The sequence below is a fragment of the Microcaecilia unicolor genome, chromosome 7 (genome assembly GCF_901765095.1).
Source record: "Microcaecilia unicolor chromosome 7, aMicUni1.1, whole genome shotgun sequence".
Classification (NCBI taxonomy): Eukaryota; Metazoa; Chordata; class Amphibia; order Gymnophiona; family Siphonopidae; genus Microcaecilia; species Microcaecilia unicolor.
Genome location: NC_044037.1, coordinates 107,879,038 through 107,902,291, shown reverse-complemented (window position 1 = coordinate 107,902,291; position 23,254 = coordinate 107,879,038). Strand labels below are relative to the sequence as shown.

At 43.2% G+C, this 23,254-nt stretch overlaps 1 protein-coding gene across 3 annotated transcripts in view; it reads right to left on the bottom strand.

Annotated features, from left to right (window-relative positions):
* LOC115474730 (complement C2-like) overlaps positions 1–23,254 on the bottom strand; it is a 96,196-nt gene that overhangs the window by 45,657 nt on the left and 27,285 nt on the right. For all 3 annotated transcript variants that reach the window (XM_030210357.1, XM_030210359.1, XM_030210358.1), the window contains exons 7-8: positions 19,443–19,569; positions 13,252–13,410 (exon numbers count right to left, since the gene is read on the bottom strand). In XM_030210357.1, coding sequence (XP_030066217.1) covers positions 13,252–13,410; positions 19,443–19,569 — 286 coding nt within the window. The remainder of the gene's footprint in view (positions 1–13,251; positions 13,411–19,442; positions 19,570–23,254) is intronic.

The window sequence follows — 23,254 nt, the reverse complement described above, 5'->3', positions numbered from 1 at the left end:
TTTCTAATTGTAGTGATGTGACTAGCGTTTCTTCAAAAGCTCTCATATTTAGAAGAGAATGGCATGAGGATTACAGAAATGCATTGAATAGAGTGCAGGCAAATTCTAAAATGCAACTGTCTTGAATAATCTCAAAACCCCACTGATCCTTAGTTATCTGGGCCCACCTCCAGTTAAACAACTTTAATCGACCTCACATAGGAAGCCCTAAAGTCTGGGCCTGTAAACCTTCACTACAGATATTTGGAAGTTCTGAAAGTACCTGGGGTGGCATCTTACTCCTTCTACAACCTTCTTGAAAGGACTGACCTCTGAATAGAAAACAACTATGTTGCATACTAGCCTATATCTTCTAGAATCTCTGAAGTGACCTCTACTTGAAAAAGATGATCAGGATCATGGATTTGATGTACTGCCTTAATGTGAGGGTTATGTAGTTTGCCCAGAGTCATAAGGAGCTACAGTGAGAATTGAACTCAGTTCCCCAGATTTTCAGCCCACTGTACTAACCATTAGGCTACTCCATGATCAATGCTGTTCTTGTATTTTTTCACATGGAGCTTCTATCAGTTAGAATAAGAATATCCCAGGTGATCACAACCTCCACTCTCTTTAATTTTTTTAGAGTCGGAATCTCAGTGATATGTTTCTAATGCACTATGGCTTTCTCTTTGAACTGTCCCACCCTTCAGAAAACAGGAAGTTGCGTCAGAAGGGGAGGGAAGGTTCAGAGAGAAAGCCCTGGTGAGTGTCACTGCCACTGGCGCTGCCCGGGCAAAGACTGGAAGTGATTTTAAGGCACGAGGGATGGAGGAATTACAGATCTTGTTGGGGCCAGGTTGGTAAGGGAAGGGAGAAAGAGAGAGAGAGAGAGAGAGAGAGAGAGAGAGAGAGAGAGAGAGATGCGGCGGTAGAGAGAAGGGAGGGACCTACAGGATGTGTACACAACACATGCACCTTGATTGGATACGCCACTGGGATAGAGCTTGGTCATAGACTGCTCTAGTCAGAACCCTGCATCTGGTGTCTCCCACTCTGTAAATATTGTCTTTTTATTTTTTTGTATCAATCAATTTAAGAAAAAGAATAAGCAAAAACTCAATATCATCCCACAAGAAATAACCAACCATACAATTAACAAAGTCTCTCTCTTCCTCCCCCCCCCCCCCCCCGAAAGAACCTGAACTCCAGTCCATTGAGGTGCTTGCTGTTGGTTCTTCAGCAAGCACCCCTCAAACTTACCCTCCCTCCCCCCAAGCAAGTAACTCGGCCAAATGAGTCCATTCATCATGTGATAGTTTGAAATTCCCATGGCGTTTATCAGTCAGTTGCTCCAAATCACTTTTGCTCATAAAGTCCAATCCAATAGTGTCAGACCTTCAAAATGTTTCCCTTTAAAAGTAATCACACATTTAGTTCTTGCCAGGCAGATACATTTAATCCTCACTTGTCATTTGAGTCCTTTTTTATTGTGAAGTCCCAGTAAGCAAGCTGCAGGATCAAATGAGAATCGAACACCAAGTTTTAATGTTTGATATATAAAAGTCAATACGAGAAAGCTATATGTATACCTCATTGGTGTATCTATTTTAAGAAACTGTATAGGGACATAAGTTGGCTGTTTGTACACCTTTCAGATATGTTCTAACTGTATTGACGTGGCAAAATATTAAAAAACAACAAAAAAAGAGAGAATCGAACGCCTAAGCAACGTCCCAAATAAGATACCACTAAAGTCCAAAATGCTTGGATCTTCCAACAAGACCACCAAATATGTAAAAATGCCCCCCTATTCTCCAAACATCACCAACAAACATCAGTAGTGCCCTGGGGATACATAGCTACTAATCTTACTGGGATATGGTACCAATGAGTTACTACTTTATATGCATTTTCTTTAATCAAGGTACAGAAAAAATGATTTCTTTACCTCACAAAATATATGTTTCCATTCCCCTGGAGTAAATTCCCTCCCAAGATCTACCTCCCATTGTTGCATAAAATTATACCATATAAACTTATTTCCTCGAAAGAATTTATATAAAATGGAAACTGATCCCTTCCATTTTTCCAGGGCCACCCATAAATTTTCCAGGTGCTCACTGTTCTCTGGATCATCCCACAATCAACATTGAGTCGTAAGAAAATGTTTAACCTGAGAGGGGGGAGGAGATCTTTACCAGGAAGAGTATATTGTCCTTTTAAATTCTCAAAGAACCACATTTTCCCCACTTCCAGCAATTGCCAAAATCTGACTAGCCCCTTGTTGTCCCATCAGGACAACACTCCACACTCCCGCCCCATCCAAAAGTGTGGCTCTTGACAAATAGGAGCCAATGTGAAGACCCAAGAACACACTCCATACTTGCCCCAAAGAAGCAAAAGGTAGTTCATAAAAGGATTAAGCTCAAAACATAACCAGGAGAAAGCACAAATTAAAGGAGTATTGCCCTCAGATATTTAGACACCCACATGGCGGTCATCGTAAACAACCGCTAAAGGGTGGAAATGGAATCTACACTTCTTCGGGCGAAGTCCAAGTAGAGAAAAGTGCAATCATGTGCTACAAAAATGTGCCAGCCCTCACCCAAGTCCCTGATGAAACAATTAGAGTGAAATCTAAATTTTGGAACCACCTTTTTAGCAATATGTAAGCCACCTTAAACCTTTGGTGGGAAAATGTGGAATACAAATGCAATAAATAAATAAATAAATAAATAAACAAACAAACAAACAAACAAACAAACAAACTCACAGTGCTGGGTGATTTCAGAGCAGGGGAATCTGGCGTGGTCTCTGTCATGACTCTGCGTATGTAGCATCTTATAGTGTTGTAGTGCCCATGACATTGATCATTGTTATTGACCCTGGCCTGATAAGATAAGTACTATTTATTTATTTATTTGTTTATACATGATAAGTTGCTGGATGATGATTTATTTTAAAGCTGACTTTTTAGATACACATGTTTGAGTATATGATAAATATGATAAAAGTGGTTTATGAAAATTTGAAAAACTTAAAAAAAACTTTTAAAATATTTGAGTGCACATTTTGGTTTTGTAGCATATGATTGCACTTTTCTCTACTTGGAGTAAGTTGCCCAATGAAAGAAGTGGACATTCCACCCTTTAACGGTTGTTTATGATGACTGCCACATAGGTTTTCTAAATATCTGAGGGCATTACTCCTTTAATTTGTGCTTCCTTTGGTTATGTTTTGAGCTTAAGTTAGTCTACCAGTGAGTTGTTTGGATTATTTGTATTGAGTGTCTGGTTTATCATAAAAGGATTAGCAATAACATTCCTAATATATTGAGGGACATCCAATAGCTATAACAAGTGTTTCAATGCAAAACAAGGAAAATGCTTTTGCTCCAAATCTACATCCGCTTCATCTTGGGCAGTGGCGTAGGAAGGGGGGGGGGGCAGGGGGGGCGGTCCGCCCTGGGTGCACGCCTCTGGGGGGTGTCGGCTCCGCACTGGTGCACTGCCCTCTCTGCCCCGGAACAGGTTACTTCCTGTTCCGGGACAGAGAGAGCAATGAACCAGCGCGGAGCAGACACACCCGAGCAACGTGCAGTTGGGGCGGATCGGCCCTCCCGCCCGTCCCTCGTCGCAGGTATGCGCTCCGGGGGGGGGGGGGGGGAGGTATGCGCTCCGGGGGGGAGGGTATGCGCTCCGGGGGGGTGCGCTCCAGCGGGAGGAGGGTGCGCCGTGCTGCACCCGGGGGGGGGGTGCGCAGCGGCGACCCGCCCCGGGTGTCAGCTCCCCTCGCTACGGCTCTGGTCTTGGGCACTCTCTCAATCCAGCAACTGACTTCATCGAGCTGCCCAGTAGTACCAGCCCAAATTAGGACCTAAAATATTAAGGACCTCTTTTACAAAGCCGCGCTACCGATTCTCAGTGCGGCAAATGAGAGGAAGCCCATTCAGGGGCCCTTTTACAAAGGCGCGGGAGGGCTAATGCGTGGGTTGCGTGCTGCGTGCACCAAATTGGCACTACCGCCGGGCTAGCGCGGGCACCTGGTGGTAACTCCGAGTTTGGCGTGCGCTGAATCCTGCGGCAGAAAATAATTTTCTATTTTCTACTGTGGGGAGCATTCCCAGTGGTAATCGGCAGTTGGCACACACTGTACTGTTGCCGTGCGGGCAGCATGTGAGCCCTTACCACTAAGCCAATGGGAGGCATTAAGAGCTCAGGCCGTAAATCTATTTCAGTAGATAACACTCTCATCCTCCCTGTCCCGTCTGCACGCAACCTTGGAGTCATCTTTGACTCTGCTCTCTCCTTCTCTGCTCATATTCAGCAGATTGCCAAAACCTGTCGTTTCTTTCTCTATAATATTAACAAAATTCGCCCTTTCCTCTCCGAGGACGCTACCAAACACCCTTACCCACACCCTTATCACCTCTCGCCTAGACTACTGCAATTTGCTTCTCGCTGGTCTCCCGCTCAGCCATCTATCTCCTCTTCAATCTGTCCAAAACTCTGCTGCGCGTCTTATATTCCGCCAGAGTCGCTATACTCACGTTAGCCCTCTCCTCAAGTTGCTTCACTGGCTCCCTATCCGCTTCCGCATACAGTTCAAACTTCTCCTTTTGACCTACAAGTGCATCCACTCCGCAGCTCCTCAGTACCTTTCCGCTCTCATCTCTCCCTACACTCCTCCCCGTGAACTCCGTTCGCTGGGTAAATGTCTCCTGTCGTCCCCCTTCTCCCCCACTGCTAACTCCCGGCTCCGGTCCTTCTATCTCGCTGCTCCCTATGCCTGGAATAGACTCCCTGAGCCAGTACGTCAGGCTCAGTCTCTGGCTGTCTTCAAGTCTAGGCTTAAAGCCCACCTCTTTGCTACTGCTTTTGACTCCTAACCATGACTCTCTTACTCAACACCCTCACTTATCACCCCTACCACTGCAATTTCCCCACCCCTAGCTGTCTGTTCGTCTGTCCAATTTAGATTGTAAGCTCTGTTGAGCAGCGACTGTCTTTTCATGTTAATGTGTACAGCGCTGCGTAAGTCTAGTAGCGCTATAGAAATGTTTAATAGTAGTAGTAGTAGTAGTAGTAAATAGGTGCACGCTAGTTTTAATTTTGCCGTCTGTCTATTTCCCGAACCATAAAAAAACCCTTTTTTCCAGACAAAGTAAAGAAACGTCCCAGAGTGCATCCAAAGCACATGCCCAAACTACCGCAGGACACTTTTTACCGTGCCTTTGTAAAATGACCCCTCAATTCCTATGGGCTTCCTCTCATTTGCCATGCGGGAATCACTAGTGTGGCTTTGTAAAAGAAGCCCTAAGTCTTTTATGGCCTGGCGTACCACAAATGTTCCTGAGGGCTTCCTAACTCCTATCAATAGAGGATTATCTACCATAGCACTAGTTAAAGAGGGATAAACAATCTTTAACATGAACATAAGGAAGTTGCATCTTCTAATTCCTTCCCTTAAATTCTTGGGCATTTAAAAGCATCACATTAGACCCAGATCTCCTCCATATAGCTCCCTTAACCGAAGCCCTTTCTCATACAGTAGACATGGTAAAAATGCAGCACAATTTCAGGAGAAAATCCATCAAGAGAATTGGAGTTGTACTGAATAGTACTCTGAATGGAAGTTTCCATATACCAGGCAGCTAAGGCAGGAAGCACACAGGGCTGCTGAGAGACTGGGCCAGGCCCGGCCGCTGCCGCCCCCCCCCCCCCAAGGTCGTCGTCGTCGTCGCCGCCGCCCCCCTCCGTCCACCACCGGGCTGGGCCCCCCTGAATTCAAATCATAGCGCCTCACCTCAACCTCACTCCATGTGAAAGAAGTGCAGCAGCGGCAGTCTGCAGATCGCCTCCCTTCGGGCCTTCCCTCCCTGTGTACCGCTCTCGTCTGACATAGCTTGCACGAGGGCGGGACACAGGGAGGGAAGGCCCGAAGGGAGATGATCTGCAGACTGCTGCTGCTGCACTTCTTTCACACAGCGCGAGGTTGAGGTGAGGCGCTATGATTTGAATTCAGGGGGGCCCGGCCTGGTGGTGGACAGAGGGGGGTGGGTGGAGGGGACTGCGGTGCCGGGCCCCCCTTGGAGGTCCGGGCCCGGGGAATTTTGTCCCCCCTGCCCCCCCTCTCGGCGGCCCTGGAAGCACGTCTCAACTCAGAACTGCCACTGCAGTATTCAAAATGGTGGCATTTTCTGCCAAAATGGGACCTCTCTGCTTTGCTGCCAAGTGAAAACTTAATGTGGTATGGCCCAAATCTCCAGCAGTCCTTTCAACTGAATTAATTGGAAAAGCACTGACAAGACTTTCCTTACAGGAATGACAATACCCAGACACTGCCATGACTGAATGGCACTCCCCACATACAGTACAGTGCTTTTGCTTATCCATCACACTAACAGGCAGAAATCCTGAGCAGACAGACACGCTCAAGGTGACTGGAACTGAAATGAAACTTAAGTCTCTCTTCACCCCCGCTAAGGCAATGTTTTCTGTACCAGCTACCCAGTAAAAACCACAGACTGCTGAATCAAAGAAGGTCTTTGTTTTTTTGTTTTTGTTTTTTTTTTTACTTTAAGTTGTCTGTTGCAGCCTCCTTAGTACGAGTTCTCAAGGACACTTCCCTACGTGAGTTAAAATGACCAAGGCACAGAACAATCCCAAAACCCCCAAATACTATTTTATTGGGGTGAGGAAGGGGGAGAGGGGACAGGGAGCTGGGACACCCCAGCAGTAGTAACGCCCTCAGCCACAACCCTAGAGCAGGGTAAATTAAATAATGCTTCTTTTTTTTGTTTAAATAAGTTCTTCACAGAAACAGAATCAAATTCTACCACACCAAGCCTAGGCTGCACATGACAGCTCGTCCTGCCACCTGCTGGAGTGAGAAATACTGACTGGCCACTGGCTATGCAAGATACTTAAGTGATGATTCTACAGATTGTTAATTCAGTCTCTTCCTTCTGGTGGAAGAGCATAAACCCAAGCATCTGGGAGCCGATGCTCAAAACTAACATCAGTGATAAAAAGGGGTTAGTGCTGCGTTAGATGGCTGGTTGAGAAAAGAGGTGTCTGGCAGCACTCCTTCCCTACCCCCAACCTAACCACTCTGCCCTGGATGGGTCTTCCCCAATGGCCTGGTGGTCTAACGAACCAACCCCACCCCCAAACATTAAAAAATGCCCTGATGATCTGGTGGCCCCTGGTTCCCTCCCCCCTCCCCACAGTCACAAAAAAACACAGTGGGGGGATCCAAGATGGCGACGGAGTGAATAGCGTCGATGGATGCGTTCCAGATTTTGCAGCAGCTCTATCTGTAGTGAGCGTCCCACCTATCAGTGTGATGGGAAAAAGGAGAGGCAAAGTCAGGGAAGTTCCCTCTACCCCTGGCGGGACACCTCAGCTCCAACAGACAACGCTGGAGCAGTTTGGAATTGCACCCGGTCCTGAGATGGTGTCCACTCCTACTGCCGGAGCTAGCATATCGATGCTAGCCAACAGCGTAGATGGGGTTTCACTAAGCCCTGTCGCACGTACGGTGCACCCTCAACCCGGAAGAGTTAGTCTCCAAACAAGTCCTGCCGCCTCAATCCAAAGTGGAGAGCAGTGCGTTCAGGGAGGGAACTTGTTGGCAACGGGAACGAACGCCGAAAGCTTAAAGGAACCAGAGATGATATCTACTCACATAGTTTTACTCAAAACTGTGAGTATCCTGAAACGAGCTATAAAGACCCCTCTCCCGGATATTTAAGAGGGTAAAGTAATGAAACCTGCCTTAGTGACCTTAGAGTCACTTTGGGACTTAACTTCTACCACCCACTCTGCCTTACAATCTTTAATTTTTAAGAATACGGAGACAATTAAAGTTTTGTCAGAGACTGCACTGCAGCAGTTACAAATTAATGAACTCCAAGCCTCTGAGATAAAACGTCTGACTGAAAAATCAGAAAAAAATTGTAGAACAAACCCTAATTAAAGAGAAGAATTTTACTTCAAGACGCCTGGAATACCTAGAAAATCAAAGAGACATAATTTACGTTTTACAAATTTTCCTAGATCTCCATCTAGGAAAATTTGTAAAACGTAAATTATGTCTCTTTGATTTTCTAGGTATTCCAGGCGTCTTGAAGTAAAATTCTTCTCTTTAATTAGGGTTTGTTCTACAATTTTTTCTGATTTTTCAGTCAGACGTTTTATCTCAGAGGCTTGGAGTTCATTAATTTGTAACTGCTGCAGTGCAGTCTCTGACAAAACTTTAATTGTCTCCGTATTCTTAAAAATTAAAGATTGTAAGGCAGAGTGGGTGGTAGAAGTTAAGTCCCAAAGTGACTCTAAGGTCACTAAGGCAGGTTTCATTACTTTACCCTCTTTCTCCAATACAAATGGTTAAGCAATATCTAGTTGAAATTCTAGGAATGTCAGAAAATTCATTGCCACCAATTACCCGAGCTTTTTACCTGCAAATTGATGGTAAGAAACCAGATAATTTATAAACTCAGGGTGCAATGAATTTAACAGCATTTCTGGAATCATCATTAGAGGTTATAACACAAAGAACTACATTGTTAGTAACCTTTGCATTGGAAATGAATAGAGATGCAGTATTAAAAATTTCCTTGAGACATTTAGATTCCTTATTTTTGGGTTCAAAAATAAGAGTTTTTCCAGATCTATCCAGGGAAACACAAAAGAGATGTAAAGTATTTCTGTCGTTGCGACCCAGGGTGGTTGCAATTGGAGCTGATTTCCTTTTGAAATTTCCCTGTATCTGTAGAGTAATATTTCAAGCTAAACAATATCAGTTTTTTGACCCAAAACAGTTGGAAGATTTCCTAATACGTAGAGAGGAGGTTAATGTAACAGTTTAGTCACATATGTAACACTGTTTGGCAGATTAGAGTGAACCGCTTGGGAATGATGCTATTTTTGATTGAATGATTATGTATAAATGCTTAATGATTAAGCAAAGTAATTTCTTTTTCTTGGATCATTTATCTAAAACTAGTAAAAAAGGCCCGTTTCTTAACGCAATGAAACGGGCGCTAGCAATGTAATGAGTTCCTGCCATTAATGTTTCCACGGTTGTATTCTGAATATAATTGTTGTTTACACGTGTAAGATTTTTTTTATATACAACTAGTAAAAAAGGCCCGTTTCTGGCTGAAATGAAACGGGCGCTAGCAAGGTTTTGCGCGGAGTGTGTATGTTTGAGAGAGTGTCTGTGAGAGTGAGAATGTGCAAGTGTGTGTGTGTGACAGAGAGTGGGTGTGAGTGTGTCTGTGAGAGAGCATGTGTGTATGTGAGAATGAGTGTGTGCGAGTGCGTATGTGAGACAGTGAGTGTCCTTCCCTGTCCCCCCTGTCAGGTGTCAGGACTGGGGGGACTGTGGACAGTCATGAAGGCAGCCCCTACCAAAATAATGAAAGCAAGACCATTTGTATAATAATCACTGCATTCCAGAGAACAAAATGGAGCAAGTTCCCACATGCTATCTTTTGCTTTCTGTATTCAGTAGCTGACAGGCTTGCTAGACTTACCTAAGTGGCTGCAGCTGTAATACACTGAAAAGAAAGCAAGGAAACCTATGAGACATAGATACGGCCGTCCCCTTGGCCTCTGATGCTCCTCCCTTCTTCTATTTGACTTCCCTCTGATAGGTCCGTCATTTGGTGTGACGCTCCTCCCTTTTCCTTTTTCAGTTCCCTTTGATAGGTCAGAGCGGTGCAGCTGTGACACTCCTCCCTTCTCTGATAGGTCAGGGCGGGGCAGAGATATAGTGTGCTTAAAAATGGTTACAGAGCTTCGAACATACGAACTGTTGAAGCCTCAGAGTGTGCTTTAGAACGTTGAGGGTGCTTTTTATGTGCAGATGGGGCGTGGCCTACGGCCCAGATGGGCGTGGCTGAGACTGAGGGTAAGTAGTCCGAATAGCCTAGCCTACCAGGAGGACAGAAGTTCAGGACAGATGGAGTGAGCTTCAGAACGTCTGAGGGGGGATTTTATTTATATAGATTTGTTGACGTTAGTAAAGACCTGATCTAATGTAATTTTTTTCTTTTTCCTTTCATACATTTGCATGATTTGTGTATTATCAATCATAAATGAATATTATGTTTGTTAAAAAAATTAATAAAGAAATATTTTTAAAAAACACAGTGAGCTTGGCCCCCCCCACCCGGCCAGGACTGGCCTGCCCTTTCTTCCTCCAAAGTCACAAGTCACTCCTAGCTATTGGGGAACCCTTAAACCAATTTCTGTGCTTGGGGAAATATTTTTAGGAGATTATACAGTTTATTTTAGTCTGAAATATCCATATTGCTCTTCTTTAATAAAGCGTAGACCATAGCAGCCTTAAGGGCTTTGGGTAATATTCTCTCCATCAGTAAGGCCATCTCTAGAGGCCTTAATCACCTATAGTGAATCTGAAGGAAAAGCTGTTGGTTTCAGAGTAAGTCATAATTTGTCTAATTGAAAGTCTGTATAAAGAACAATAGTTCTGCAAATAAAGGGCAAAAGGGCAAAGGCTGAGACACATCTTTAGAGTCATGAGTAATAACAGTGTCTCATTGTCTAAAGCAGTGTTTGCCAAGTCCAGTCCTGGAATACCCCTTGCCAGTCAGGTTTTCAGGATATCCACAATGAATATGTAATTTGCATACACTGCCTCTATTATATGCAAATCTCTTTCATGCATATTCATTGAGAAACACTGGTCTAAAGACTGCCTTAGGAGAATCTACAGACTGCCTAATGGAGAAAATTTTGTCGAAAAATATTGAGCAAACTGGTTACAGGGGATCTCTGAGGGAGAGGAGGAGATAGTGGATGGTGTGGATGGGCAGACTGGATGGTCCATTTGGCCTTTATCTGCCATCATGTTTCTATTTTTCAGGAGAATTGCAATCATTGTTCTGATGATATAGTTTTAGGGCAAAGAAAGCTTTCAGAAACCCAAAATAATTCTTTAGGTTTGTTTAAAGCAAACAGACATGAACAGGCTGACATTTATAAGCACTTATGTGGTCTGCAGAGGTGCTGCCTGCATAGAAATTTGTGGAGTAAACCTATAATTTTGGACATTTTAATCACACGACTGCCAGTTATATGTTTAAAAGAGGATGTGATCTAGCATGGGGTGAGGGTGGTGAAAAAAAATTATATGGTCAGCGGTGAAGTTCAGTTGCTGATTGCAGATGCCTAAATAGTAGGTAAAATTTTAAACAGGTTGCATGTGAATTCTCAGTGCTGAGCCTTAGATGGATACTGCCACCAAAGATACATATGTAACTTTAACAGATAACATCTCTGATAAGGTTAAAGGACAGCCCTGCCACTGAATGTCTGAAGTCTGGCTTATTGAATGTTGTTATTGTCAGAGGGGTCTTTTCACCAAGCCCTTTCAAATCTCTGCTTATCAATAAGGTACTACTTAAATTGACAAGAGGACCAGATACAACCTCTTGTTGCACCCCCTACACTAGCAGCTGACCTGCTATAACCCAATTTGAGTAAGAGAGGTGAGGCTTCCCAGTAACTACATCTCTTTAGCAGCTGGTAGGATGGGTCTTCCTGGGCTCATTTCATGCATGTTAGCTGGAATTTATGTTTAATTCTTAAAACTAAGAAATAAAATATAAAAATATACAGAAAATATCAGTGGTAATTTTAAAAATTAATTTGCTTGGTGAGGATAGCATAAAATATGAAGCGATTTTTCCGTAAGTAGGATTCATTTTAATATGGGAGTGGGCGCTGCAGGTAGTACATGAGAACATAAGAACAGCCATACTGGGTCAGACCAATGGTCCATCTAGCCCAGTATCCTGCTTCCAACAGTGGCCAAGCAAGGTCAAAAGTAATTTGCATGTCCTTGCTAATCAATATTGATAGATTAGTCTATAATCCTGTTCCGTGACAATTACATTTAACAGTAGTACCTTGCTCTGCTGATTTTCAATTTGAAATCATTTGTTGTCTGATTTTCATTTGAAATCACAACTGGCTTACTGAGTTTGAGCTTGATTTCAAATTCATTTTGTACTTAGTGATTTTGATTTGAAATCTTTGTCAAAACGATTTTACCCAACACTGACTGCAGAATTGTTTGAAACCACAGTTATCTAGAATTCTCAACTAGAAATAGTCCTCACTTTTGAAAACATTTGAGCTGCAGCCTGTAAGTACAGCCGTTCTACTTTAAATTCAGTTTGTATATTTTGTGGATGGCTGGATCCTGCCCTTGTTAGTTCTTTCTGTTTGAGCAGAAGCTTGCTTCCCATCAGAATTTGTGCAGGAGTAGTCTGACCAGCACCCAGAAAAACCTGTTTGGTTTGAGTGCAGAAGTGGTTTAAAACAACACAAAAGTAATAATGCTCTGAGGTGCTGGAGACATCATCAGGGCAGGATAAGCACAGTTTTATTTTACAGAAGTGTTGAGGGCAGAGTGGCACAGTGGAAAGTGCAGTAACTCCCTCCAGTGGTGAGAGATCAAAACTACAGGAAACCACTTAGGGGTCTTTTTACTAAGCAGCGGTAAAAAGTGGCCTGTGGTAGTTTGGACGTGTCAAATTGGCGTGCGCTGGGCCACCTTTTACCGCTGCTGGGAAAAATTGGTTTTTAAAATGGGGGCCGTAAATGGCCGTGCGCTACAATTAAAATTAGCGCATGACTATTTACTGCCTGAACACTTACCGCCACCTATTGACCTAGCAGTAAGAGCTCATGCGCTACTCATGCGGTAATCACGCCAATGTGGCTGCACTACTGTTTATCACCGGGCATGCCCCCCCCCCATGGTAGAAAATAGAAAAATATTTTCTACCAAGGGAAACAGCACACACCAACTTCGAAACTACCGCAGGACGCCTGCGCTACCCCTGCGCTACGGTCAATTTACTGCATGCTACACATGCATTAGCCCTATTATTGCTTAGTAAAAGGGCCCCTTAGGGTGGAATTCATCAAGCAGCGGTGTGGTCTTAACAAGTATTCAAGAAATTAGTGCGTGCTAAATGCTAAAAGTCCATTCTATACCAATGGGCTTTCAGTATATAGCACGCATTAATTCACTTAAAGCGCGTTAAAAGCGTGTTAATGTGTGCTATGGCCATAAAGCTGTTTAATGACTTCCCCCCTAGGGTCTTCTGCTATCTGCCCTATCAAAGTCCTTTTCTCTAATACATTCAGATCAGATTCTGAACAATTTTAGCCATTCTGTGTCTCCAGAGTTGGCTCAGAGAAAGCTAGGGGGGAAAGGTGCACTTACCATCAGTCACAATCAGGATGATCTGCTTGGGGGGTATCTCATTTTTCTGCTTGTGGGGTTTCTCACTTTTGTGCTGGGGGGGTTTCTCACTTTTCTGCTTCTTGATATCCTTTAGAACCATTTCCAGAGCTCCTCCAATATTTCTTCCTGCAGTTGCATCTACAGGAAGAAGAGGAAAATAACTGCATAAAATAAATCCTGGGTATCAAAGTTCTTTGAACTACAGCAGCTTGCAGAGCAAGCCCAAAATGTGGAGGTACCATTGGTATCAATCAGGAAATGGATTACTTCACAAATTGGAGCTGACTCTGTGGGTGCTGTGGGTGCTTGAGCACCCCAAATATTGAGAAAATTCCTTGTATGTGTCCAGGGAGGGGTCATTTCCATTGGGCTTAGCACCCCCAATAATTTTGAAAAGTTGGCTCCCATGATTCACATCAGAATGATGACTATAGAATTCAGCAGTCTGGTTGTGCGGTAACAGCAGAAAATACCCCACTCCTATCTGAGTAGGTGGCAACAACAGTGTTTTACTTTACAGTATATATCTCTGGAGCTGCAATAGAGAATGACATGGGGACAAAGTTTATCCCCATCCCCGCAGGCCCTGTCTCCATCCCCACCCTGTCTCTGCAGATTCTGTCCCCTTTCCCGCTCCATCCCCAAGGGCTCTGTCCTCATCTGCAGAAGCCTCAAACAATTATGATTGTATATTTAAATCTTTTTATTAAAGTATAAAAAGGAACAATATGCTGTGCAACTACTGTGTATAAATTACAAATAGAAAACAATAATAACAGTGAGCAGCTATAATAACCCTTCTCACCACCACGTTCTATCCTTCCAACCCCAACAACAGCTGATTTCTACTACCCCAAGGAATCCTAATCCACCCTATTAAAATGTCCAAGGGTACAAAATACAATCCATTCTGTATGCCCCATGAAGCACTGTTAAGATTTTTTAATCTGTGGATGAGTAAGAAGTCATCAACAATCTCAGGATTCAGTCTAGCTCTCCCATCTTCCACAGTCCTTCCTGCAATAGAAGATGTGCTGGTAGCAGGATGTACAGGATCCCCCATGCACATTTTGCTAGTTGTGGCCAGAATGTTTGCTTGTTTTTCCAAAAAATCAAAATATCATTGTCTGCATCACTCAAACATAAATAACAGTCCACTTCATTAACAGGCTTCAAAGTAGAAAATGACACAGGGACAAAGTTTGTCCCCTGTCCCCATCCCTGTGGGACCTGTTCCCGCCCCGTCCCCACAAGCTCTGTTCCCATCCCCATCCCCGCAGTTACTGCAGGTCCCCATGTCATTCTCTACTGCTGAAGAGAATCAAGAGACGTTTTTAAATGCAGGGCATTGCACACCTCTATCCCCCCCCCCCCCCTCTAGATTTGTTTCCCTGGACTCCAGTGCTGGGATGTTCTTCCCTCCTCCAACTCCCCATCCAGCCTAGAAACCTGACCAAATTTTACATGCATCACTTTTCCAACCTTTGTGCCCTAGGCACTTTTGTCTTCGTGGTCCCCCTCCCTCGGTGGCATTTAATATATGACTCAGCTTTTAATTTGAATTGGGTGTATATTTTATTTGTATTCAATTTATTGTGTATATTTTCAAGGTAAAAAGGCAAGGCATGAAAATAAATAACTTCTATTGATTAAAAAAAATGAAAACATTTTCGTGGGCCCTAGGCTCTGTGCTATTGTGTTTAATGAATAAGTCTGTCTTGGTCCTCTCACTCTGCTTACATTTCGTTTCCTTTTTCTTCTCATTACTTCTCTTTTAAAATGTATAATTCCCCTTTCCCTCCATTCTTTAATATTTCTGTTCTCTTTCCTGCAGGTGTGCAGCCATATCTGGGACCTGTTTACTGAGCTGTACCATGTAAATAATTCTTGGTGTCAGCAATAACACAAGTTATTTCCCAATTAATTTGCATTATTGGCTGATGCTGCAAGTTTATAGGTTAGGACCAAAAATTTCAGATGCTGTGCAAGGTAAAGTAATGCACTAAACAGCATGCAAATCAGCTCCTTACCATGCCAACCACTGTCATAGTGCATATAGCTAATTTTGTCCAGGAGTATCAATAGATTAAGATGCCTGTCAATGCTCCCATGTCTGCTGGCCCTATAAGAGTTCTTCCTGTACATCCTTTATAAAAAAAAATCTCCTAGTGGCATATGGTTCCACATCACCCCCCCCCCCCCCCCCCCCCACCCTTCATGGCTATTCATCTATCCAAAATGAAGAATAGAAACCATAAATAAGCAATTTTACTCTGCCCTGCAAACTCTTTCCTCATCTCAAGGATGTCACAAAATGGTACCGGCTCAGTCAAGAGTGCTAATTTACTATAAGGCACTGGAAGGGCAGTAGTGAGGATCACTCATGGGATGGTTGAGGGTGAAAGGGCAACCTCGGTTTTTGGACATCTTTAAAAATGGAGTGGGGTTTGCTGGACAGCAGCAGGGTTGAATCATGGGTTATTATTTTAAAATTTGTAATAGATGGAAGCATAGAAAACATGGCACCATGAGGGTCACCAAGGAATTTTCACAGGGAATGTGTGTGTTGCAGGGGGAACTCTTATCAACAGTTGAATAGGAATCAGGACTTGTTATTTCAAATTGTTGTTCTCAGGAGCCTGCAATTTTCTGGGTTGTGCCAATGCAAGGAAAATTACCATGGTATTTACTAAGCTGCTGTTCTCAGATACGTATGACAGCACAGTAAATTCTGTGGGAATTTTCTCAAGGTAAAATTCATATTGCATTCAGTTCTGTATCTCAAAAAAGATATAGTGGAATTAAAAAAGGTTTAAAGAAGAGCGACTGAAATGATAAAGGGGATGAAACTCCTCCTGTATGAAGAAAGGCTAAAGAGGTTAGAGCTCTTCAGCTTGGAAAAGACACAGCTGAGGGGGGACATGATTGAGGTTTCTAAAATCCTGAGTGGTGTAGAACAGATAAAAGTGAATCAATTTTTCAGTCTTTCAAAAAGTAGAAAGACCAGGGGACACTCGATGCAATTACATGGAAATACTAAAACAAATAGGAGGGAATATTTTTTCACTCAAAGGATAGTTAAGCTCTCGAACTCGCTGCCAGAGGATGTGGTAACAGCAATTAGCATATCTGGGTTTAAAAAAGGTTTGGACAAGTTCCTGGAGGAAAAGTCCATAGTCTGTTATTGAGATGCACATAGGGGAAGCCACTGCTTGCCCTGGGATTGGTAGCATAGAATATTGCTACTATTTGGGTTTCTACCGGGTACTTGTAACCTGGATTGGCCACTGTTGGAAACTAGATACTGGGCTAGATGGACCACTGGTCTGACCCTGTATGACTATTCTTATGTTCTTAAAATAGTGCAGAAATGTGCTACTTTACCGCAGCTTAGTAAATAGGCCCCTATTTGCAGCCTGCCTCTCCATAACTTATTTCCTCTTACCTCTTTCTAGCCTCACTCCCTCTTGTCTCTCTCCTCATCCATTCATGCCTCTTTCCCCCCTCCTTAGCTTTCATGCATCCTCTATGATTCCACTAGCCCTTCTCCCCTTCTCTCCTGTTCTCCTTTAACCTTAACTTCCTCAGTTCATCTATTCTTTCTTGTTTCACTCTCTGTCCCTTTTACCTCTTCTCCCTTCCAAACCCTCTATTCCTCACAGTCCATCTCCTCCTTTTACTCTTAGCCCTTTTTTCCCTCCTCTTCTGGACTATCCCCATATCACTCATCTCTTTTTCCATTGCTAGACTATCTCCCCTTCACAGCTCCTTTCCTTCTCACAGTCAGTGGCATCTCTCTGAACACTCCATCCTCTCAGACATTATCTTTTCTCACAGCCCCTTCTTCTTCACAGCTGAACTCTCAGCCTGTTCTCCTCTCTCAGCCCTATTCCCTCCCTCACAAACCTATGTCCTCTTCCTGCCCCTCACAGCCAGTATCCTCTTCATAGATCTCCTCCATGATCAGGAAACCAGATCCGAATGAAGAGCTCAAGTAGTCAGGACCAAGGAGGTTTGATTAACTGGAGACAGCGGGAGCGTGCTTGGTCCATTATCTGGCCTGAAGCCAGTAGGTGAAGCTTGCCACCATATAAATCCAATTGTTTTGAGTGTACCAAGATGGCAGCAGTTGTATTGGGAAGAATTAAAACCCATTGGGCGGAGACGGCTTCAGCCTTGTGATGTCATGCCGTCTCCTATCAATCAAATCTCCATGCTCCCTCCTCCCTACACAGCCCATTGGTCATACTTTCTTCTGCAATTCAATAGGCTGTGGGAGGAGCCAGATAAATGAGTTAATGGGGTATTTGAAAATTGCCCATCCTTCTTGCAGGTAAAAGTATGCATTGCTGGTTCTTTAAGTTTATGTGGCTGTCAGGATCTATTGTTTTGCTTTTACTGCAGCTGCACTTTGCTGCCCCTCCCCCCCAGAAGCTGCTGCCCTAGTGTCACCCTACCTCTCTTCTGAGTAAATTCACAAACCTCACTAATGTTCTAAAATTCCTTTCTTAAATGGTCAGGGCCGAGTACCATAAATGCCTAACTCAAGAGAAAGGGAAGGATACAAAAAACCCCCAATAAAAATTTAACACATAAATTTTTATTTAAGACAATCAATAATACTTCCAATTAGACCCCTATGCATTCTCCATTACATCCTTTTCTAGAACATTAAATTATAAAACATTTAAGTGTGATACAAACTTAGTAATCATGTTTCTATTTTGCAGATATTACTTTGTTATCAATGGCAAACCCTTGTACTTTTTCTTCCCTTGTTTACAGACAGAATAATCCACCCGCAACAGAAACTTCTCCCCTGTATCAGATATGTATTCTTCTGTTTTAATACTTATTACGGTAATACAACCCCTTTCCTATTAAGATAAAACAGTTCTTTTCTTTTCCAAAGAATTTGATTCTTTGTGTTCAATTTTTATTTTGCAGATTGCAGTATGCAGAACTACGGATGTTCCTTTCTCGCTGGATCTCAGGTAAGTATTTTTATTTATTTATTTGGGTCACCCACTTAGTTCAGTCTTTTGTTTCTGGTTGACATTCTCTTTCTTGCGTGGGGGCCCAGTGTCTCCGCAGCTGTAAGTGCACTCCAATGCCGCTCTCTCAGCCGCTGTACAGATGCTCCTTCTCTCCTCTTCTTCTCCCTACACCTTTCTCTTAATAAAAATAATTGAAGGCAAAACCCTCTCTGCTCACTCTCTGTTAACTTTCACCTTTCTGTGGCAAGGACTTTAACAAACACTGGGGCACTCTAACTATTTGAAATAAATTTAACAAAATTCCCCTACCATACAAACACTATCTTTACTTAAGCACCCTATGCTCTCAGAAGCTGGTTGGTAGCACGTTCATTCTGTCATACTTAACATCTTTTCTCTTGATAATTTTGCTCTCTCAGTATTCCATTCCTCTCTCCTCACACATTCACTTTTAAAACCAGACTCAGTTACTAATTTCCCACTTAAACCCCCTCTCTCTCCCAATCACCAGTCATTAGCCCCAGACAGCAGTCTCTCTTCCACTTTCAACAACCTTTGTACTAGATTTGAATCCTTTTAAATAGAGCTCTGATTCTCAGGAGCCACTGCCACACAAATCCACTCACTATAGCACTCCAACCGCTTCAGCTGTCAGACCCTCTCTGCCAACTGCCAGTGACTCCGTTACCCAGGATACGGAACCTCCCATCAGGTTACACTAGACGACCACCTACTCTTGCCTAATGGTTAGGCCAGCTCTAAGCACAGTAGCACCAAAGGCACATTTTTTCTGCCTGCCCTCCAGCCATAATGTAGCATAGAGCTCCATACTGTCCTCAAAGGCTATCCCACCATATGCAGCTCCTCATCCTCCTCCAAGGCTCTGCAGGGATTTGCCTTCTGCTGGTGCATGTGTAGAAAATGTCTAGAAGTGGGAATTCTCCATCCAGTGTGGGACACTTGGCAGGCTTGCATCTCTGACGGCTCAGCCTATGCCCCTTTCAAATCTGCACCCTTTGCTGCTGTTTCCTCCACCTCCCTCTATCTAGGGCCCTTTATCATACCCAGCTAAATATAAAAATCACCTCATGCAGAAAAAGTCGTAAAACATAATGCAAATAACATTTTCACATCTTCGGTTGAGACTACACATTTTCCTTCTCGGCCACTAACCTGAGATTTCAAAGTCCCACAGCTTCTGTGTCAGGTCATCGTGCCCATGGGTTTGTTGGAATAGGATATGTGGTAAGGAATCAAAGGTCACAACACTATATGTCACACCATTGGAGATTTCTGTAGTCTGTGAGTAGACAGAGGGAATGGCAGAAATGAGGTCATATATATAAGTACATAAGTACATAAGTATTGCCACACTGGGACAGACCAAAGGTCCATCAAGCCCAGCATCCTGTTTCCAACAGTGGCCAATCCAGGTCACAAATACCTGGCAAGATCCCCAAAAAAGTACAAAACATTTTATGCTGCTGTATATTCCTTCCTATATTAGGCCTGTAATATGGCTCTGCTGGCCCTCAGTTTTCCTTGCTTTGCTGTCGTCAGCACATTTTTAGTTTCTTCCTGCAGTTACATGTAAGCTACAGTGCTTTCTCAGTCATAGGAGCTGACTCTGTGGGTGCTGTGGGTGCTTGAGTACCCCCAATATTGAGAAAATTCCTTGTATGTGTTCAGGGAGGGGTTATTTTCACTGGGTATAGCACCCCCAGTAATTTTGAAAAGTTGGCTCCTATGTTCTCAGTAAATGGAAAGTACATGTTACATGTCAAGGTGATAGGAGGAACTGAGGCTATGCAGCCCATATATGGCAGATACACATGGATATAACTTTGATGGTGATGAGAGACTGAGGACCCTGCAAAGTTCATGATGTTCCAACAGAAATGTGTGTTCAGAGAGGAAGGACATTAGGTATTTCTTACTTGTTTGCTACATGGTTTTGCACGCTGGGAGCACGCATTACTGATAAGGAATTAGCCAATTGCCACAAAGTGTGCATGTGAACACAAGTAGGAGAAAATGATACAATAGAGGAAATTGCCATTTTGTATATTACTATATTGTGTAATGGAAGGAAACAGGAAAATCCATATATGATCGCAAGTTAGTTTAGGAGAAATGAAACTTACAACAGTATATATGTGATGGTCCATTGGTAGAACTGGAGCACTGGAGAGAGGGGGCGTAGTTTACATTACTGTAAGATCAGGCAGTGGTACAAGAATATATATAATTTTTATTTATGCATTCTTTATCCCACTATTATCTAAAAACAAGTTTCAGTTCAAAGTGGTTTACAATTTACATTTTGGTGATGTTTATGAAGAGATAGATTTGATTAGGCTTTCATCATGTTCTTGGTAGATCCAGGAAGGAGAAAGAAGCAACTAGGCCAGGAGCACTGAGTCACAAAGCCAAGAAGAGCCAGGTTACCATGGGTTTAACACAGTAAAACTGTGGGATAGCAATGCAGAAAGGGTTTCAGCGTAAGTGTTAACTTGTGCAGAAACCTTAATTGCATTGATGAATGCAAATGAGATTTGTTGTTCTGCAGCATAAAAAACAACAACAAATGGTTTTCTGATGGGCAGAAAAGTTTTCGCCAGGTCTGGGGCAATGTAGAAAGATTTGTGTCTACTGGCACCCTATCTCTCCTTCCAACCCAACCACCCTGCCTTGGATACTTTGCATCGGCCCCTTGGTGGTCTAGTGGCCCCTCTTCCTCTCCTTCTCCGATGACACAACCTGATGACCTAACCCCCCCCTCCCTTTACCCACACTTCAAAACATTTTCCATTGTAGTCTAGTGAGAGGAGGGAGGGGGGGAGCTGTTAGATTACCAGGGAAAATGTTTTTGAACTGTGGATGGGGGTGGGGGGGGGGGGGGGTGGGGTTGGTTTGTCAGAGAGGGGAGGGAGGGGAGTCACTAGACCACTAGGGATTGAAATTTCATTTCAGTGACAGAGAGAAGGGGGCTGGTACAGGTGCCAATGTTTTTGTTTTTTTAATGCCACCCTTCCTGTCAGTGCATGAGCCAATTACTGCTCAGGCACTGACAGGAAGGCCAACCTTTATCAATGAGCTGTGGATTACTGTCACAATAATTTGAATGCTCATTGCTTACAGGAGGATGCCACATTATTTTAAGATCAGTAATTTTGCGGTAGAGCCCTGACACTCCCGTGAGGCTTTTTGCATCAGCTACAGAGTTTGATAAAGTATTTTAAGTTTTTAAAAGTATATTTGTTAAAAGATTTCATTAACTGCCCTATAAGTCAAATGATACACCAAAGTGGCGTATAAATTCCATACAGACACAATGTTCTGCCCCCACTTTCTGTGTGCACATTATATTGTTGTATTTGTAGCCCCTGTGTACTCTGAACTACAGTTGCTTTACTCCTTGCTAGGTACATCTCTGAGTTTTATTGGTCATCCATTTGCATGCGACCTCTTTCCCCCTCTCTGGAGAGATCTGCCATGGTCTGCCTCAGTCTCCTGTCACATGCCCCTTTTTTAGAAAATTGGCACTGGCTTGTGCTTTGCTGCCTTCTGGGAATTCCTGCTCCCCTTCTCTTCGTGTGCAGAAAAAAAGGGAAAGCAGATGTCTCTATTTTGAGTCTTGTGAGCAGCTACAGCTCTGCCCTCTCCTCCTCTCATGCCTACTTTACATCAAATTACCAGCTCTCTAGCACAATTTCAGCATCAATGGCAGCAGCTGACCCAGAGCTCTGGGTTTGTTTGAATCATCCAAGTCCCTTTCAGACTGCATGCAATAGTTAGTCTATCTTCTTGTTGCAATAAACGGTTGGGATTTTACACAGTGAGTCATCCTTATTGAAGTTGGTGCTGATTTAGCTGCTTGAAGAGCAAGGATTGTGTATGTTTTGTGAAATTGGAACATAATAAAATACAATTAAACCAAATAATTAAAAGAGCAAGGGGAAGGAAGAAATAACATAATGGAGGTAATTCTATAAGGAGTCACCTGGATTTAGATAGCATGAATATGCATAAATGTTAGTAGTATAGTCATTTATGTGCATTAAATGGCCACTTACATGTGCAAATGTAAAATCTGGTCTTAACCTACTAATTTAGTTTCTTGAGTTTTACCAAACCATATGCCCATCAACCAGAAAATGGGAAACAAAGACCATGATTTGCAAGTATCCTGACCTGAGGAAGGAGGCTTTGACCTCTGAAAGCTAGTTTAATTTTAGTTTTATGTTGATGTTTTTTTTTAATGAAAAAGTCAATAAAAAATAGTTGAACAAAAAATGCATTTAGTCCAGTAAAATGATTATCACTGTATTTTCCTTATTTTGTTTTACCTTTATTTATTAACCTTTAAAGTGAACTAATGTGTCATCCTAAATTAAAAATACAATTCCTTTTCTATCTTTGTTGTCTGGCCATTTAATTTTTCTGATTGTGTAGGTCCCATTCTGTGGTTGTTGTTTTCTTCCCTTCTCTTAAATAGACAGGAGACCCTGAAAAGAGAGTTATTCTTCTCTCTCGTCCTGTCTTCTTCATTCACTACATCCATCTCTGGCTTTTTTTCAGCTTTCTATTTTTCTGCCTCTCTGTCCATTCAGATTTCATTCATTCTTACCAGTGGCGTAGCCAGACAGCCAATTATGGGTGGGCCTGAGCACAAAGTGGGTGGGCACAAAAGTTTCTCTCTCCCCCCTCTCCCCAAATTTGGCTGTCTGGCTACCCACTGCCCCGAACCCCCCCCCCCCCAAGCCACCGCTGCAGGTTTCTCCGGCACCCAATGGGCCTTCTTAATCTTTTCCCTCCGTCCGTCGGGCAGCGCCAGCCTAACTGTACAACAAAGCTGCACGGCACCGGGTCCATCAGCATGCTGCCACTAGCTCCTACCTTATCATCTTTCGGCAGAGGTGTTAGTTCTGATGCTAAATCTGCAGCGGATCCACGCGGTGCCAGGGCTGTCTCTCTGTACGCTG